Below are 20,587 nucleotides of genomic sequence, written 5' to 3' on the forward strand. Positions count from 1 at the left end.
AACATGTCCCAAAAAGCTCCTAATTGCCTTGACATCACTTGGTGGAGGTAACTTTTCAATTAGCTCCACCTTAGCTCTGTCTACTTCAATGCCTTGATTAGAAACTTTATGGCCAAGAACTATTCCCTCTGTCACCATGAAGTGACATTTTTCCCAGTTCAAGACTAAGTTGGTTTCTTGACATCTTTTCAATACCAAGGCAAGATGGGTTAGGCAACTAGGGAAGGAATTTCCAAATACTGAGAAGTCATCCATGAAAACTTCGATGAACTTCTCTATCATATCTGAAAAGATGGAGAGCATGCAGCGTTGGAAGGTTGCGGGTGCATTACATAGCCCGAATGGCATGCGCCTATAGGCAAACACTCCATATGGGCAAGTGAATGATGTTTTCTCTTGGTCTCCTGGATCAACCACTATTTGGTTATATCCTGAATACCCATCTAGAAAACAATAATATGCATGTCCCGCAAGTCTTTCCAACATTTGGTCCATGAAGGGAAGTGGGAAATGATCTTTTCTTGTGGCCTCATTAAGCTTCCTGTAGTCAATACACATTCTCCAGCCTGTAATGGTTCTTGTAGGGATTAGCTCGTTCCTTTCGTTGGGCACCACAGTGATTCCCCCTTTTTTGGGAACCACCTGAACTGGACTGACCCATTGGCTGTCTGAGATTGGATAGATTACTCCTCCCTGCCACAACTTCATGACTTCTTTCTGCACTACTTCTTTCATTGCTGGATTTAACCTTCTTTAGGGCTGAATGGAAGGTCTGGCATCTTCTTCTAGGAGTATCTTATGCATGCATATGGCTGAACTGATTCCCTTCAAGTCAGCAAGTGTCCATCCAATGGCATCCTTATGCCTTCGTAAGACTTGAAGCAACTCTTCCTCTTGTTCTTGGCTGAGAGCTGAATTTATGATTACTGGATAGCTTTTATTTTCTCCCAAGTATGCATACTTGAGAGTGGTTGGCAGTGCTTTAAGCTCCAATTTGGGTGCTTCTTTTCTTTCTTCCTTCTCTTCTAGCCCTCCTTGAACATGTATTTCAGCGGCTGCGGCCTCTTCGCTTGTTGCTAACTCCTCTTCTGTTGATGCTTCAAGCTCTTCTTCAAGAGTTTCTTGTACCAAAGCTTCTACTGAGTCCAACCTCATACATTCTCCCAATGAGTCATTCGGGTATCTCATGGCTTTAAACACATTGAATGTCAGTTTCTCCTCGTGTAATCTGAGGACCAGTTCACCTTTTTGGACATCAATAATGGCTCCGGCAGTGGCTAAAAATGGCCTCCCCAGGATGATGGAGGTCTTAGCTCCTTCTTCCATGTCTAGTACTATGAAATCTGCTGGGAAAATGAAGTCTCCCACCTTCACCAACAAGTCTTCTACTACCCCATGGGGGAATTTGAATGACCTGTCTGCTAGTTGGAGGGCCATTCTTATTGGTTTGGCTTCTTCAATCTTCATCTTCTTCATCATCGCTAGAGACATTAGGTTTATGCTGGCTCCTAAATCACATAAAGCCTTTTCCACAGTGATTTCTCCAATGATACAAGGGATTTGGAAACTCCTAGGATCCTTCAATTTTTGAGACAATTTGTGTTGGATGATGGCGCTGCATTCTTCTGTAAGTACCACAGTCTCATTATTCTTCCAGCTTCTCTTTTTGGTCATCAACTCCTTCAAAAACTTGGCATAGAGTGGCATTTGCTCGATTGCTTCAGCAAAGGGTATGTTTATTTGTAATTTCTTGAAGATCTCCAAGAATCTTGAGAATTGGTTGTCCTCTCCCTTCTTCTTTAATTGCAACTGTTGTGGGTATAGGGCCTTTGAGAGGCATAGATTGGGCACTTCTCTTTCTTGATGTGACTTGGGGATTGAGGTGTGAGATTCCTCATGTCCCTTGTTTTCTTCATCCAATTCCGTCCCTAGTGGTTTCTTGTGGGTCTCCTTCAATTCCTTCCCACTTCTGAGGGTGATGGCCTGACATTCTTCCCTTGGTATTAAGTTAATATTGCTGCAATTGTTGTGCCCAGGGGTTTGCTTGAATAAGAATTCAATCTGTGTTTCCAGTTTCTTGATGGCAGCATCTTGATTCTGCATGTTAGATTGCACTTTTTCCCGGAAATCTTTACTATCTTGAATATCTTTGCATAGAATTTTGAGTAGAGCCTCAATCTTTGAAAGCCTATCATCTGTGGATGATGGTGGGTTGAGATTAGGTGGTTGAGAAGGTTAGTTAGATGGATGTTGGTAATATCTCTGTGAGGTGTTTTGATGAGTGGCCTTGTTGTTGGAGTTGAAGTTGGAACGTCTCGGATCTTGTCCTTGGTCTTGTTGGTTTTCCCATCCAAAGTTGGGGTGATTTCTCCATCCAGAGTTGTATGTTTTAGAGTATGGATCATGGACTTGTCTAGGTGAATTTCCCACATAGTTGGCTTGCTCCCAGTCACCTTCTTCTCCTATGTTTACTCCTTCATGAGTTGGTGATGAGGTGATGGCTGCTGCAACTTGGTTCTCTTCCACCTTCTTGGTAAGATCTGCTAGCTGCTTGGTGATCATCTTGTTTTTGGCTAACAGTGCATCCATGTGGTCCAGCTCCATTACTCCTCTAGTGTTACTTCTTTCAGAGGCATAGAAGTAGTCATTCTCAGCAACTGTTTCAATGATATATATGGCTTCAACAGTTTTCTTCTTGTTTAAAGAACCTCATGATGAATGATCTACAGCCTTCTTTGACTCATAGGAAAGACCTTCATAGAAGATGTGAAGTTGAACCCACTCATTAAACATCTCTGGTGGGCATCTCCTTGTCAAGTCTTTGAATCTCTCCCATGCTTCATAAAGTGTCTCACCATCTAATTGCCTGAAAGTCTGCACCTTAGTTCTTAGCCTATTAATCTTTTGAGGAGGATAAAATCTTGCTAAAAACTTGTTCACTACCTCCTCCCAATCTGTCAGGCTTTCTTTTGGGAAGGATTCAAGCCACTTTGTTGCCTAGTCCCTGAGTGAAAAGGGGAACAAGAGCAACCTATAGACATCCGGGTGGACTCCATTTGTCTTCACTGTGTCACAAATCCTCAAGAAGGTGGTCAAGTGTTGGTTAGGGTCTTCTTGAGCACCTCCTCCAAATGAGCAATTATTTTGCACCAAAGTGATGAGCTGAGGTTTTAGCTCAAAATTGTTGGCATGAATGGTGGGTTTCTGAATGCTGCTTCCACAGTTTCCTGGATTAGGATTGATATAGGATCCTAAGACCCTCCTTTCATGCCCAACCCGGTTTGCATGGCCTTCTCTGGCATGATTATGAGCTTCTTCTTCATGATTGTTCTCCAAATTCTCTTCCATGTTGGGTTCAAAATACTCTTCCTCTTCCTCAGCACCAATAATTCTTTTTCCTCTTGCTTCCCTTTTTCGTCTCCAAAGGGTTCTCTCAGGCTCTGAATCAAAGGATGTCGAGATTCCTTCTCTTCTCCCTGTCATACAACAAACAGAATGCACAACAGGAGATATAGTGAAGACAGTTTTTGTTAGACTGATTGTTAGTGTGAGTGATACAATTTATCAAACAGTTAGTGGGTTAGTGAGCTGAATTATGATAAACTAAGAAAAGAGAACAGAAAATAGAGAGGGAATAGGAGGTGAGGAAGAAATTAAAATCAAACTAAGGTAAATTACTGAATTTAGAAAAAAATAACAAAAAGAAAAAAATGCTCAATCTAGTGATCTTCTAGCTTAATCATTGTTGATTCAAAATCAATCCCCGGTAACGGCGCCATAAACTTGATGCATGGAAACTTGTCTCTCAACAAATCTCCCTTCGGCAAGTATACCGAATTATCGTCAAGTAAAACTCACTATAGAGTGAGGTCAAATCCCACAAGGATTGATTGGTCAAGCAACTTTAGTTAGAAGAATATGCTAGTTGAACTAAACAGAATTTAGATTTAGATGCAAAAATTTAAATGACTAGAAAGTAAATAGCAGAAATTAAAGTGCAGAATCTTAAATGGGGAATTGGGGTAATGCTCATAAAAGTAAATAGCAGAAATTAAAGAGAATGGGTAAGATCAGAAATGGGGAGATCATTGGGTTTAGGAGATGTTGCAATTCTCCGGATCAAGTTCATTCTCATCTCTTCCTCAATCAATGCATTCATTGATCTCCTTGGCAATCTTAAGTGATTGAATCCTAATTCCTTGGTAATCCAATCTCTCAAATCTTGATCAATAGCCAATTCCTTGGTCAATTGCTCATGAGAAGAGATGAAGTATGGTCACTGATTATACCACATACATTTCCCAATTCAAGTATCGAGGGGATTATAGTCACATATCCATCCCAACCCAAATTGGTCCAGCATGAGAAAGCAATTCTAGCATGATCTCTTCATTCCTCTTCCAAGGTTCTGAAGAGATCCAATTATGGAGAGTTTCTTTTCCAAGATAACTAACCAATTGAATTAAGATTAAAAGCTTTCTAGTAAAATCAAGAGAAAAGATAGAAGAAGAAGAATGAAAACCAATATTGATCCATCAAATTACAGCAGAGCTCCCTAACCCAATGAAAGGGGATTAGTTGTTCATAGCTCTAGGAATCGAAAATGGCAGAAAAGAAGAATCCATGCTAGAAGTACAGAAAAGTAAATATGCAGAGAATAGTTCTCCAAAGTGCAAAAAGTAAAAAGTTTTTAGCTAGTTCAAAACTACTCCTATATATACTACTCTTCATGATCTTCTAGTGAGTTCTTCAAGTCTTGGATGTGGGCTTTGGACCTTGAGTTGAAGCAATTCTCATCTGTAGTGGGCCCATCTTGCAGAGAAATGTGAATTTAGGCTCAGGCACTTAGTGAGATTAATCGTGGAATACATTTCTGGGTGCGAGAATGTTAGTGGCATTCACCTTTTCTACTAACGTTCCACCCTTATATGCCCACGTTATTCTCAACGTTAGAAGTCTTAACGTGACTTCTAACGTTCCTTCTCAATTCTTGGCCAACGTTAATGGGACTCACTTTTCCCATTAACGTTGGCTTGTGCCCCTTTTCGCAAACTTTAATGGGAATCACTTTTCCCATTAACGTTGCTAGCCTTTTGTCCCTTACGTTAGGTCTCACGTTAGCTTAGCTAACGTAGCTCTTAACGTGGGCACCTATCACCTTCGAGAGTGTTAGTGACACTCACCTTTGTCACTAACGCTCTAATTGCCTTAAGCCCCTACATTAGAACCCACGTTAACTAAGTTAACGTGGCTCTTAACGTAGTAATGAAGCCTTCTTCCAACGTTAGTGACAAAAGTGAGTGTCGCTAACGTTGGCTCTTTGAACCCCACTCCACGTTAACTTTCACGTTAATAATCTTAACGTGAGAGTTAACGTAGGCAATGCAATTGATCCAACGTTAGTGACAAAAGTGAGTGTCACTAACGTTGGCCTTGTTGATCCTCATCCACGTTAGAGTTCACGTTAACTTAGTTAACGTGACTCTTAACGTGGGGCATTGCCTAGTTTCCCAACGTTAGTGGTGTTCACTTTTACCACTAACATTGAGGAGAAACGTTTTTGGAGTTCACGTTTCTCATTAACGTGGAGTCCCCTTTTTCTTCTATGTTAAGTACCACGTTAACTTAGTTAACGTGGCTCTTAACGTAGGCTATGAATGGCTTCGCATGCGTTATTGGTGATCACTTTTCTCATTAACGTTGCAAGCCAATTGCCATCTCACGTTAGTAGTCACGTTAACTAAGTTAACATGAGTGGTAACGTGATTCTTCCATGCTTCATTTGTCCTGAAATCAAGCAATTAAAGTGCATCAAAGCTCTAGCCAAAATCATGAGATTATGCATCATTAAAATATCATGTAATTCTGGCAGAAATCTCATGAAATCATGCAAAATTCACAATAGTTGCTTGAATGAAGGTGTAAGTGTATTTTCACCCAAAACTTGCATTGTTTACTAGAAAAATGCATGAAACTACACTAAAACAGTAAAGAAAAGGTCAGTGAAATTGGCCTAGATGCCCTGGCATCACCTAACAGAAATCTTCAAACAAGAAGAAGACATGGCAGCCGAAAACAACAACAATGCCAATAATGCAAGGAAGGTGCTGGGTGACTTTACTGCACCTACTCCCGACTTCTATGGGAGAAGCATCTCTATCCCTGCCATTAGAGCAAACAACTTTGAGCTTAAGCCTCAATTAGTTTCTCTAATGCAACAGAATTGCAAGTTCCATGGACTTCCATTGGAAGATCCTCATCAATTTTTAGCTGAATTCTTGCAAATCTGTGACACTGTCAAGACTAATGGGGTTGACCCTGAGGTCTACAGACTTATGCTATTCCCTTTTGCTATAAGAGACAGAGCTAGGATATGGTTGGACTCACAACCTAAAAAAAGCCTGAACTCTTGGGAAAAGCTAGTCAATGCCTTCTTGGCAAAGTTCTTTCCACCTCAAAAATTGAGTAAGCTTAGAGTGGAAGTCCAAACCTTCAGACAGAAGGAAGGTGAATCCCTCTATGAAGCTTGGGAAAGATACAAACAATTGATCAGAAAGTGTCACTCTGACATGCTTTCTGAATGGAGCATCATAGGTATCTTCTATGATGGTCTGTCTAAACTGTCCAAGATGTCATTGGACAGCTCTGCTAGAGGATCTCTTCATCTGAAGAAGACGCCTACAGAAGCTCAAGAACTCATTGAAATGGTTGCAAATAACCAATTCATGTACACTTCTGAAAGGAATCCTGTTAACTATGGGACGAATAAGAAGAAAGTAGTTCTTGAGATTGATACTCTGAATGAAATATTGGCTCAGAATAAAATATTGACTCAGCAAGTCAATATGATTTCTCAAAATCTGTCTGGAATGCAAGCTGCACCAGGCAGTACTAAGGACGCTTCATCTGAAGAAGAAGCTTATGATCCTGAGAACCCTTCAATGGAAGAGGTGAATTACATGGGAGAACCCTATGGAAACACCTATAATCCTTCATGGAGAAATCATCCAAATCTCTCATGGAAGGATCAACAGAGACCTCAACAAGGTTTCAACAACAATAATGGTGGAAGAAACAGGTTTGGCAATGGCAAGCCTTTTCCATCATCTTCTCAGCAACAGACAGAGAATTCTAAGCAGAGCCACTCTGACTTAGCAACCATGGTCTCTGATCTAATCAAAACCACTCAAAGTTTCATGACTGAAAAAAGGTCCTCCATTAGAAACTTGGAGGCACAAGTGGGTCAGCTGAGTAAGAAAGTTACTGAACTCCCTCCTAGTACTCTTCCAAGCAATACAGAAGAGAATCCAAAAGGAGAGTGTAAGGCCATCAACATGGCCGAATTTGGAGAGGAGAAAGAGGCAGTGAGCGCCACTGAGGAAAACCTCAATGGATGTCCACTGGCCTCCAATGAGTTCCCTAATGAGGAACCATGGGAATCTGAGGCTCACACTGAGACCATAGAGATTCTATTGGATTTACTTCTGCCATTCATGAGCTCTGATGAGTATTCTTCCTCTGAAGAGGACGAAGATGTCACTGAAGAGCAAGTTGCTAAGTACCTTGGAGCAATCATGAAGCTAAATAACAAGTTATTTGGTAATGAGACTTGGGAGGATGAACCCCCTTTGCTCACCAAAGAACTGGATGACTTGACTAGGCAGAGATTACCTCAAAAGAGACAGGACCCTGGGAAGTTCTCAATACCTTGTACCATAGGCACCATGACCTTTGAGAAGGCTCTGTGTGACCTAGGGTCAAGCATAAACCTCATGCCTCTCTCTGTAATGGAGAAGCTAGGGATCTTTGAGGTGCAAGCTGCAAGAATCTCACTAGAGATGGCAGACAATTCAAGAAAACAAGCTTATGGACTTGTAGAGGATGTTCTGGTAAAGGTTGAAGACCATTACATCCCTGCTGATTTCATAGTCCTAGAGACTGGGAAATGCATGGATGAATCCATCATCCTTGGCAGACCCTTCCTAGCCATAGCAAAGGCTGTGATTGATGTTGACAGTGGAGAATTGATCATTCAAGTGAATGAAGAATCCTTTGTGTTTAAGGCTCAAGGATATCCCTCTGTAACCATGGAGAGGAAGCATGAAGAGCTTCTCTCAAAACAGAGTCAAACAGAGCCCGCACAGTCAAACTCTAAGTTTGGTGTTGGGAGGCCACAACCAAATTCTAAGTTTGGTGTTGAACCCTCACATTCAAACTCTAAGTTTGGTGTTGGGAGGTTCCAACATTGCTCTGAGTATCTGTGAGGCTCCATGAGAGCCCACTGTCAAGCTACTGACATTAAAGAAGCGCTTGTTGGGAGGCAACCCAATGTTATATTTATCTATTTTCCATTGTTATTTTATGTTTTCTATAGGTTGATGATCATGTGAAGTCACAAAAACAATTGAAAAAGAAAAAACAGAATGAAAAACAGAAAGAAAAACAGCACACCCTGGAAGGAAAAGCTTGCTGGCATTTAAACGCCAGTAAGGGCAGCAAATGGGCGTTTAACGCCCAGTCTGGCACCATTCTGGGCGTTTAACGCCAGAAAGGGGCACCAGACTGGCGTTTAACGCCAGAAAGGGGCACCAGACTGGCGTTCAACGCCAAAAAAGGGCAGCAGCCCGGCGTTTAACGCCAGGATTGGCAGAAGGAGTATTTTTGCTCGCCACTTGGTGCAGGGTTGAATTTTCCTTGACACCTCAAGATCTGTGGACCCCACAGGATCCCCACCTACCCCACCCCTCTCTCTCTTCTTCACCCATTCACCAATCACCTCAATACCTCTTCCACAAAAACCCCTCACCTATCAAATCCCACCATTCTCTTCACCACTCACATCCATTCTTCATAAAACCCCACCTACCCCACCATCTAAATTCAAACCACCTTCCCTCCCAAACCCACCCATAATGGCCGAAACCTACCTCTCTCTCCACCCCTATATAAACCCATCTTCACCCCCTCATTTTCACACAACCTAAACACTACTTCTCCCCCTTGGCCGAAACACAAAGCCCCCCTCCATCTCCTCTATTTCTTCTTATTCTACTATCTTCTTTCTTCTTTTGCTCGAGTACGAGCAAACCTTCTAAGTTTGGTGTGGTAAAAGCATTGCTTTTTGTTTTTCCATAACCATTTATGGCACCTAAGGCCGGAAAAACCTCTAGAAAGAGAAAAGGGAAGGCAAAAGCTTCCACCTCCGAGTCATAGGAGATGGAGAGATTCATCTCAAGGGCGCATCAAGACCACTTCTATGAAGTTGTGGCCAAGAAGAAGGTGATCTCTGAGGTCCCTTTCAAACTCAAAAAGGGTCAACTTTGATCAAAGGTTAGACCAAGTCCTCATGGATACCACTAAGAAAAGGATGGAGCAAACAAGAGATTTCACTCATGGACATGAGGAAATTCCTCATCATGAAATCCCTGAGATGCCTCAAGGGATGCACTTTCCTCCACAAAACTATTGGTAGCAAATCAATACCTCCCTAGGAGAATTGAGTTCCAACATGGGACAACTAAGGGTGGAGCACCAAGAACATTCCATCCTCCTCCATGAAATTAGAGAAGATCAAAGAATCATGAAAGAGGATCAACAAAGGCAAGGAAGAGACATTGAGGAGCTCAAGCACTCCATAAGATCTTCAAGAGAAAGAACAAGCCGCCATCACTAAGGTGGACCCGTTCTTTAATCACCTTGTTCTTTATTTTTCTGTTTTTTTTTTCAAAAATTATGCTTTATGTTTTATTTATGTTTGTGTCTTATGATCATTAGTGTCTTAGTGTCTATGCCTTAAAGTTATGAATGTCCTATGAATCCATCACCTTTCTTAAATGAAAAATGTTCTTAATTAAAAAAGAGAAGAATTGCATGAATTTTGAATTTTATAACAGATTAATTATTTTGATGTGGTGGCAATACTTTGACTTCTGAATGTATGCTTGAACAGTGCATATGTCTTTTGAATTTGTTGTTCATGAATGTTGGCTCTTGAAAGAATGATGAAAAAAGGAGACATGTTGCTGAGGATCTAAAAAATCATAAAAATGATTCTTGAAGCAAGAAAAAGCAGTGAATACAAAAAAAAAAAGAGAGATTATGTGCGAAAAAAAAAAGAGAGAAAGCAAGCAGAAAAAGCCAACAGCCTTTTAAACCAAAAGGCAAGGGTAAAAATAAAGTCGTGATCCAAGGCAAAAAAAAAAAAAAGAGTGTGCTTAAGAACCCTGGACACCTCTAATTGGGGACTCTAGCAAAGCTGAGTCACAATCTGAAAAGGTTCACCCAGTTATGTGTCTGTGGCATGTATGTATCCAGTGGTAATATTGGAAGACAGAGTGCTTTGGGCCACGGCCAAGACTCATAAAGTAGCTGTGTTCAAGAATCATCATACTTAACTAGGAGAATCAATAACACTATCTTGATTCTGAGTTCCTATAGAAGCCAATCATTCTGAATTTCAAAGGATAGAATGAGAAGCCAAAACTGTTCTGAGGCAAAAAGCTAAAAGCCCCGCTCATCTAATTAATACTGATCTTCATAGATGTTTTTGGAATTCATTGCATATTCTCTTCTTTTTATCTTATTTGATTCTCAGTTGCTTGGGGACAAGCAAAAATTTAAGTTTGGTGTTGTGATGAGCGGATAATTTATACGCTTTTTGGCATTGTTTTTAGTATATTTTTAGTATGTTTTAGTTAGTTTTTATTATATTTTTATTAGTTTTTAGTTAAAATTCACTTTTCTGGACTTTACTATGAGTTTGTGCATTTTTCTGTGATTTCAGGTATTTTCTGGCTGAAATTGAGGGACCTGAGCAAAAATCTGATTCAGAGGTTGAAAAGGACTGTAGATGTTGTTGGATTCTGACCTCCCTGCACTTGAAGTGAATTTTCTAGAACTACAGAAGCCCAATTGGCGCGCTCTCAATTGCGTTGGAAAGTAGACATCCTGGGCTTTCCAGCAATGTATAATAGGCCATACTTTGCCCGAGATTTGATGGCCCAAACAGGCATTCCAAGTCAGCTCAAGAATTATGGCGTTAAACGCCGGAACTGGCACAAGAATGGGAGTCAAACGCCCAAACTGGCACAAAAGCTGGCGTTTAACTCCAAGAAAAGTCTCTACACATGAAAGCTTCATTGCTCAGCCCAAGCACACACCAAGTGGGCCCGGAAGTGGATTTTTATGTAATTTACTCATCTTTGTAAACCCTAAGCTACTAGTTCTCTATAATAGGACCTTTTGCTATTGTATTAGAAATCTTTTGATCATGTTTTTATGATTGAACCCTCTTTGGGAGGCTGGCCATTCGGCCATGCATAGACCTTGTTCTTATGTATTTTCAACGGTGGAGTTTCTACACACCATAGATTAAGGTGTGGAGCTCTGCTGTACCTCGAGTATTAATGCAATTACTATTGTTCTTCTATTCAATTCGGCTTATTCTTGTTCTAAGATATTCATTCGTACCCAAGAACATGATGAATGTGATGATTATGTGATGCTCATCATCATTTTCACTTATGAATGCGTGCCTGACAACAACTTCCGTTCCACAAGCAAACAAGGCTTGAATGTTTATCTCTTGGATTCCTTAACCAGAATCTTCGTGGTATAAGCTAGAATTGATGGCGACATTCTTGAGAATCTGGAAAGTCTAAACCTTGTCCGTGGTATTCTAAGTAGGATTCAAGGATTGAATGACTGTGACGAGCTTCAAACTCACGATTGTGGGGCGTTAGTGACAGACGCAAAAGAATCAATGGATTCTATTCCGACATGATCGAGAACCGACAGATGAATAGCCGTGCTGTGACAGAGCGCGTTGAACATTTTCACTGAGAGGACGGGACTGTAGCCATTGACAACGGTGATGCCCAACATACAGCTTGCCATGGAAAGGAGTAAGAAGGATTGGATGAAGACAGTAGGAAAGCAGAGAGACGGAAGGGACAAAGCATCTCCATACGCTTATCTGAAATTCTCACCAATGAATTGCATAAGTATCACTATCTTTATTTTATGTTTTATTCATCTTTGAATTATCAATCCTCCATAACCATTTGAATCCGCCTGACTGAGATTTACAAGATGACCATAGCTTGCTTCATACCAACAATCTCCGTGGGATCGACCCTTACTCGCGTAAGGTTTATTACTTGGTCGACCCAGTGCACTTGCTGGTTAGTTGTGCGAAGTTGTGATAAAGAGTTGAGATTGCAATTGAGCGTACCATGTTGATGGCGCCATTGATGATCACAATTTTGTGCACCAGTAACCAACGCGGGAAAAGGAAGGTTGCCCGCTATCTGTACGTGTCCCATTGCCTGCCGGATGAGTCAGGGCAAGTTGAGAGGTTGCTCTGTCAAAATGCACTAGATGAGAACAGCCATGTCAGCAGTGAATGTGGACTCATGAGTGCTCGAAAAGATGTAGTGGGACATAATCTGTGTCCACATGCGAGCCTCCAAGGTGAGGGCTTGGGCGGAGATACTCTTGTGTTTTGCCTGGTGTTGTCCATAGATCCAACTGCTGTCAGGTTGTGCTATGACTCCAAGGACGTTGTCCCAGTCAAACTGATATGTCTGGCGCTTAAGCTAGGCCTCTTGATAAGCATTTAACCCCTCTGGGCTCGGTAGAAGATCTAATACTCTCTGAATGGCACCTTCGGAGACACGGATATGCTTTTGGTGAACATAGATAGACTACAAGATAGGTAAGTGAAAGTTGGAGTAGAATTCAACTACCCAAGAGAGATTTGCCTTCCGCGGCTGCCTCCTTAAGAATCTCCACTGTCTCTTTTCAATGCGAGGCTCCACAAAGTCAATGAAATATGTTGGAAGGATGAGTAGGTGCTCATTATTGTAGTTCCTCTCTGCCAAGATCGGGAACATCCGCTCACAGTAATGGTTAGTGAACCATGCGGAATCCCGTGCAGGAAATGCCTTTTCGGCTTTGGTGCACGAAATTGTGATTCATATGTTATTGCATTTTGTAAAATTCATTGTTTTTTCTTTCCCTGGCAACGGCGCCAAAAACTTGGTGCACGAAATTGTGATTCATATGTTATTGCATTTTGTAAAATCCATTGCTTTTTCTTTCCCTGGCAATGGCGCCAAAAACTTGGTGTCAATGCCATGGTTCACAACTTCGCACAACTGACCAGCAAGTACACTGGGTCGTCCAAGTAATACCTTACGTGAGTAAGGGTCGATCCCACAGAGATTGTTGGTATGAAGCAAGCTATGGTCATCTTGTAAATCTCAGTTAGGCTTATCCATGTGGTTATGGGAGATTAGATAATTAAAAGATAAATAAAATAGGATAGAAATACTTATGTAAATTAATGGTGGGAATTTCAGCTAGGTGCATGGAGGTGCTTGTCCCTGTTGAATCTCTGCTTTCCTACTGCTTTTATTCTATTTTATCACTCCCTTCTATGGCAAGATGTATGTAGGGCATCACCGTTGTCAATGGCTACATCCCATCCTCTCAGTGAAAAAGATCCAAATGCTCTATCACAGCACGACTAATCATCTGTCGGTTCTCAATCAGGTTGGAATAGAATCCCTTGATTCTTTTGCGTCTGTCACTAATGCCCAGCCTTCAGGAGTTTGAAGCTCATCACAGTCATTCAATCCTAGAATCCTACTCGGAATACCACAGACAAGGTTTAGACTTTTCGGATTCTCATGAATGCCGCCATCAATTCTAGCTTATACCACGAAGATTCTGATTAAGGAATCCAAGAGATATGCGCCCGATCTAAGGTAGAACGGAAGTGGTTGTCAGTCACGCGCGTTCATAGGTGAGAATGATGATGAGTGTCATGGATCATCACATTCATCAAGTTGAAGTGCAACGAATATCTTAGAATAGGAATAAAGAGAATTGAATAGAAAATAGTAGTAATTGCATTAAAACTTAAGATACAGCAGAGCTCCACACCCTTAATCTATGGTGTGTAGAAACTCCACCGTTGAAAATACATAAGTGATGAAGGTTCAAGCATGGCCGAATGGCCAGCCCCCTGAATGATCAAAAGACCGAATGGCCAAAAGATGACTAATACACTAGTAAAAAGTCCTATTTATAATAAACTAGCTACTAGGGTTTACAGAAGTAAGTAATTGATGCATAAATCCACTTCCAAGGCCCACTTGGTGTATGTTTGGGCTGAGCTTGATCTATCCACGAGCTGAGGCTTCTTTTGGAGTTGAACGCCAAGTTGTAACGTGTTTTGGGCGTTCAACTCTAGGTCGTGACGTGTTTCTGGCGTTTGACTCCAGACAGCAACATGGAACTGGCGTTGAGCGCCAGTTTACGTCATCAATTCCCGAATAAAGTATGAACTATTATATATTGCTGGAAAGCTCTGGATGTCTACTTTCCAACGCCGTTGAGAGTGCGCCATTTGGAGTTCTGTAGCTCCAGAAAATCTATTTCAAGTGCAGGGAGGTCAGAATCCAACAGCATCAGCAGTCCTTTGTCAGCCTTGCTTTCAGAGTTTTGCTCAGGTCCCTCAATTTTAGCCAGAATTTACCTGAAATCATAGAAAAATACAAAAACTCCTAGTAAAGTCTAGAAATGTGAATTTAACATAAAAACTAATGAAAACATCCCTAAAAGTAACTAGATCATACTAAAAACTACCTAAAAACAATGCCAAAAAGCGTATAAATTATCCGCATATCAGGCTTCATCAACTTTGATGGTCCTCTTCACCCACTTAGTAGGTGGCTTGACGCTTGTAGAGGGTTGCGCCTTAGTCGGTGCTCTTTTAGTTCCTTTCCTTGCTGATGTCTTGTCAGAAGCCTTCTCTTTTCCTCTTTTGGTGGCCGTCCTGAAGAAGGAAGAAAGAGAAGTAATGTCAAATATAGATAGCTAAAAACTGGAAGGAAGAAAGTCCAAATAATAATGAATGCCAAAGGAACAGAGAACGTCTTAAATACATGGTAGCTACAACATGCATGGAAGGCATCAATAAAAATCATGAAGGCATATCATAACAACTAGATACAAGTGGGTTAAAGGCATGCAATAATAAGCATGAGAAGTGTAGCTCAAGCATCAATAGCAACAATGATATATAACAAAATAATGAGCACTTGTATGATGACAATTATGAATAATAAGCTCAATATACATGGATTGCAAGGGTTGTGAAAAAAGAGCATTAAAATGTAAGAATAAAATAGATAAGAAATCAAAATGTCATAAGAGCTTTTTCACAAACACTTGGTGTGCAATTTAAAAATAGAAATTAAAGTAATTAATCCAAGTGTATAGGAGACCCAAAATTAAATGTCAATTATCAAGGCACTCCTCATAATATCCACAAGCTAAAATATAGCAAAATAATCACCCAAATAAAGCTCCAACACCAACATAAAAATGCAAGAGAAAAGGATGGAAAAGGAATTAAAAATAACAAGGGTAATATAAAATTAAAATAAATAAAATAGTCAAATACAATAAATAAAAGTAGAATGAAAAAGTAGAAAAAAGGAAGAGAAGAGACCTTAAAGAGAAGATGGAAATAGGAAGAAGAATGGGAGTAAGAATGAGAGAATGTGAGTAGGAAGGGAAGAAGAAAAGAAATGGAAATTGTTGCTGCCAGAGTTGGTTGTCTCCGGTGGGTGTCCACTGGTGGTGGTGGGAGAATGGAGGAAGAAAGAGGAAAGAAGTAGAAAGAATGAAGAAGAAATATGGAAGAAGAAAGGAGAAAGACGAAAGAAAAAAGAAAAGAAGAGAAGAAGGGAAAAAGAAAATAGGGAAGAAACATGGGAAAACAGGGTGTGGCAGGCGACGCGTAAGCGTCGCCCACGCGTGCGCTTGGAAGGCAGGAGAGACAAGCGATGCGTAAGCGTCGCTGACGCGTACGCATGGAACGTAGAAAGTCCAAGTGACGCAAAAGTGTCACCTACGCATACGCGTGGGTCTAGATTGTGCTTTTCACATAAATCCTGCACTACTGCAGCACAACTCTCAGGTTTTTTGGACCGGGAGTTCCAATATGGCATACGACGCGTACGCGTCAGCCACGCTTAGGCGTGGCTCGCCAATTTTTTTTTTACATATGAAAACAGAAACAGGGCACTCTCCTAATCTACAAGCATTCTAAAATAATAAAACTTCAAATTTAACAACAAATCTTTTTGTTTTTGAAAAATTTTCAAATACAAAACACACAAAACTTACACATTAAGCAAAATACAATTTAACAACAACTATTCTACAACTTAAGGCATAAATCTAATCAAACAAACTTGCAACCAAAACACTAAAACAAGAGTATGCAAAGAAGAAAACTACCTAACAATGGCAACTCAATTCATTCATTGATTATATATACAAGAGAATGGAAAGAGTTTACCATGGTGGGGGTGTCTCCCACCTAACACTTTTATTGTCCTTAAGTTGGATATTTGGTGAGGTCCTTGCTATGGTGGCTTATGATTGAACTCTTCCTTGAATCCCCACCAATGTTTGCACTTCCAATAGCCTCCGGGATCCCAAACTAAGCGTGTCAAGCTACCAAGAGATCTCAAGCGAGTACCAAGGCCCCAAAATTGATGCTTATCTATGTATATTCTGGGGTCCCATACCTTGTTTGTCAACCCCCTTTCTTCTTGATCTTCATGCTTCCAATTGGGTGACTTGGTTGGCAAACTTCTTGAATTCTTCATCCTAATTCCATAGAATTGAGCTTCACTCCACTTTTGGATTTCAAAGTTTGAACATCCATCCTTTATGCACCTTGATTCAAATTGTCCACCAACATCCAACTCTTTCTTACTCTCTAACACATAAAGAGTTCTAAGTTGACCATCCGTTTCTAACAATGCATATGAGATGGGCCAAGGAAATTGAAAGATGAGATAATTACCCATTCAACTTGTAATTGGATGGTGACTTAGCAAGGAAGATATCCATTGGTCTTGACATTGTAGGCTCCACTTCCTTTGGCTCCTCCTTGATGACTTCCATCTTTTGACAACTTTCTTCAATTTCCTCTTGTTTGCTAACTTCTTCCAACTCTTTCTCATTGATCAAAACATGCATTGGAGGTTGTGCATATTTCTCCTCAACATCGGTTTCACATCTCATGGAAGAAGCTTCAACAAGATCACCATTTTCACTTAGTGTAGAGTTGTATTCAATGATGGAACTTCCTTCTTATTCAACCTCCCTTAGATCTTCTTCAAATTCTTCTTCTTCAACAATCTCCATCCCTTCCACTTGTTGCAAAACACACTCCATTTCCTTGTTCTTAAGATGAGCCTCTGAAATCTCCCTCATACTCCTCTCTTCGGTTGATTCTCCACAATCATCCATGGACACATTTTGCTTGTGGCATGAATCCTATGAGTCTAACTTTTGATGGATGGTTGCTTGAAGCCGATCCATTGCTTCCTTGAGACAATCTTTTGGCTCTTGTTCCACTTTGCTAACTGATGCGTGAGCATCTTATCTATCTTTTCCTAGTGAATTTGCACTTAATTTGTTGAGTTTAATTAAGAATTAATTATATTTTAGCCACTATGGATGCTATTTTGAGTTTTGTGCAATTTTATTTATTTTAGGTAGCATTCGGAGGGATTTGATGAAGTTTCTGCAGAGAAAAAAGAGAAACCAAAGAGATGACCAGCGAAGATCGACGCGGACGCATGGCTCACGCGACCGCGCGGAATGGAGGAAAGCACAATGACGCGATCGCGTGCCTGACGCGAACGCGTGGACTGAAATTTGCACAAATGACGCGTCCGCGTGACTGACGCGTCCGCGTGACTGACGCATCCGCATGACTCGCAAAAAAGATCATCGACGCGATCGCGTGCCTGACGCGTCCGCGTGACATGCGCCACGTGCAGAAAATACAGAAAAACGCTGGAGGCAAATTCTGGGCTGTTTTGACCCACTTTCCAGCCCAGAAAATACAGATTAGAAGCTGCAGAATGGACAAAGCAAGTGGTCCCCACCCATCAACTGAAGATCTGTTAATTAATTCAAATTTAAATTCAAATCTTATCTTTTAGGAAAAAAATTATTTTTATTTTTAGATAATTAGATTTTAAATTAATTAGGATTAGTTATAAAAAAGGGAGACTTCTCTTCTATTAGAGAGACTCCATTGGGGGATTGGATCCCATCATTGGGAATACATTTTGTTATCTGAACCATGAGCAACTAATCCTCCATTGTTAAGGTTAGGAGCTCTGTCTATTTGTATGGATTGATTTTATTACTTTTTCTATTTTAATTTATGTTTTGGATTTATATTTAAGAATTGTTTTCGTTCTTTATATTATGAATTTGGGTGGAACGGAAGTATGACCCTCTTTCTATTTGAGTTCTTGTATAACTTGGAAAAGCTCTATACTTGAACAATAGCTTGAAAACATATTCTCCTAAATTTTAATTATTTGGATTTAAGGGGATACGTGACATATAATCCTCTTATTTTTGGGTAATTAGAGTTTTTGTGGCATGAAAACTGAAAATTGATTTTTACCCTCTAATTGGAATTAAATGACCAAGGAATTGGCAGTTAATGAATTTTAGAGGAGACTAGGAAGGTCTAAGGAATTAGGGTCTAGTCACATATAGTTTGCCATAAATTAAATCCTACATAATTAAAATAGTTAGTAAGAAAAGTTAATCCGGAAAAATAGATAACTCTGAGACCTGAACTATTTTCTACATATTTTATTCCCAACTCATTGCTGCTTTTGCTTTCTGAAAGTCTAACATTACTGTTTAATGCTTTTGAACTTCCAACATCCTTTTCTGCTTGCCTAACTAATTCTATCAAACGCTATTGTTGCTTGATCCATCAATCCTCGTGGGATCGACCCTTACTCACGTAAGGTATTACTTGGTACGACCCGGTGCACTTGCCGGTTAGTAAGTGTGGGTTATAAAATACTGCACCAAGTTTTTGGCGCCGTTGCTGGTGATTGATTGTGATTGACAACTATTAGTTGTTTGACTGCTTAGATTAGGCGTTTTTGTTTTAATTTTATTTAAATTTTATTTTAAATATTTTCGGAAAAAAATTATTTTTAATTTTATTAAAAAAAAAAAATTTTTTCAATTTTTCCTTGTTTTCTTTTTTTCGTTAGCAACCCCTCCCCTGTTTCGTTTTTCTTTTATTTTTTTATTTATTTTTTCTTTCAATTTTCTTTTTCCTTTTTTTTACGTTAATTTTTTTTTTCTCTTACGTTATTTTCCTTTTCGTTCGTCCCCCCTCCCTCCTGTTTCGTTTTAAATATTTTTTTTATTATTTGGTTTTCGTAAAAATAAAGTAAAATAAAATAAAAAATATAATAATTTAATATTAATATATTTTTTTATTTCTAAAATTAAGTTTGGTGTCTTCGTAGTAAATTTTTTTTAAAATAAAAAAAATATTTTTTTAAATAATAGTATTTTTCTTTGTTTAACTTTTTAATTTTTAGTTGATCTCTTTTTATTTATTTTTAAATTCTTCTTTTATTTTTATTTCTTTTTCAAAAAAATAAAAAATAAAAAAAAAATTTCTGTCCTTTCTTCTTTACTTTCTTGGTTACCATATGGTGCGTTTAATCCTGTTTGGTGTTTTGTGCTGAGAAAAAAATAATGAAAAGAGATCACATAGGTTACTACTTACATCCAAGTAGTGATTCATATTATGGTGGATGGAGGAACTATCAAAATTTTGGTTGGCAAAGCCAAAACCAAAGAAACTTCAGTGCTCCATGTTCCAACTACCAAGAACCATCATCTTTCTACCCATGTCAAGAGCCACTATCAGATATTGAAACTTCTCAGAAGGAGAGTGTTATTGAAGTAGAAACTCTTAATGTTATTCTTACCCAGAACAAGCTTATGACTCAGCAATTAAGTCTACTTACTCAACAGATGAGTGGCATGCAAGTCCCAACTATCAACACCCAACACCCAAATTTTGGGTGGGGAGAGCAACCTCAGAGGCCACAAAATTTTAATCATAATTCTCAAGATGGTTTTCAACAGAATAATTTTAATAACCACCAGTTACAATCAACTCAGCAGGCAAACTCTAAATCCCAAGAAGATTCTAACTGGGAGATGATGATGAGTTTTATGCAGGAAACCAGAGCCTCCATTAGAAACTTGGAAGTGCAAATGAGCCAAATAAGCAAGCAATCAGAAGAAGAGGAAAATGCACAACCTCCAATGCCCTTGGTAAGTAAGGAAGAAGAGATTGAATTAGAAGAAAGCTACCAAGAGGAAGAGGTTGAAATTGAGGAAGCTTGCAAAGAAAAGGAAGAATTCAAAGAAGAACACAAGGGAATGGAGCTTGCAAGACCTCTCCCAAAACCATCACCATCCAATACAACATTCAAGTGGGTAAAATTTCTACCCTTAACCTTTACTTTCTCACTTGAATATGGACTACTGGAAACGGATGGTCAACTTAGAGCTCTTTGTAGTATTAAGAGTAAGAGGAAGATCGTTAGTGGCAAGTGTTGTCAAGCAAGGTTCAATATGGTTGCATGCTCCAAATTCAAGTGCAAAGATTGGTGTAGAGCTAATTTAAATGAGTCTAGAAGGTTGTTTGGAT

The 20,587-nt window shown here is 39.7% G+C and overlaps 1 protein-coding gene across 1 annotated transcript; it reads right to left on the minus strand.

Annotated features, from left to right (window-relative positions):
• Window positions 1-753: 753 nt before the first annotated feature.
• On the minus strand, window positions 754-2,103 carry LOC130934304 (uncharacterized). Its single transcript, XM_057863889.1, has one exon. It carries the CDS (start codon window positions 2,101-2,103, stop codon window positions 754-756), a length of 1,350 nt encoding a protein of 449 aa, XP_057719872.1.
• Between the last annotated feature and the right edge of the window lie 18,484 nt (window positions 2,104-20,587).

Source organism: Arachis stenosperma, chromosome 6 (genome assembly GCF_014773155.1).
Source record: "Arachis stenosperma cultivar V10309 chromosome 6, arast.V10309.gnm1.PFL2, whole genome shotgun sequence".
Taxonomy (NCBI): Eukaryota; Viridiplantae; Streptophyta; class Magnoliopsida; order Fabales; family Fabaceae; genus Arachis; species Arachis stenosperma.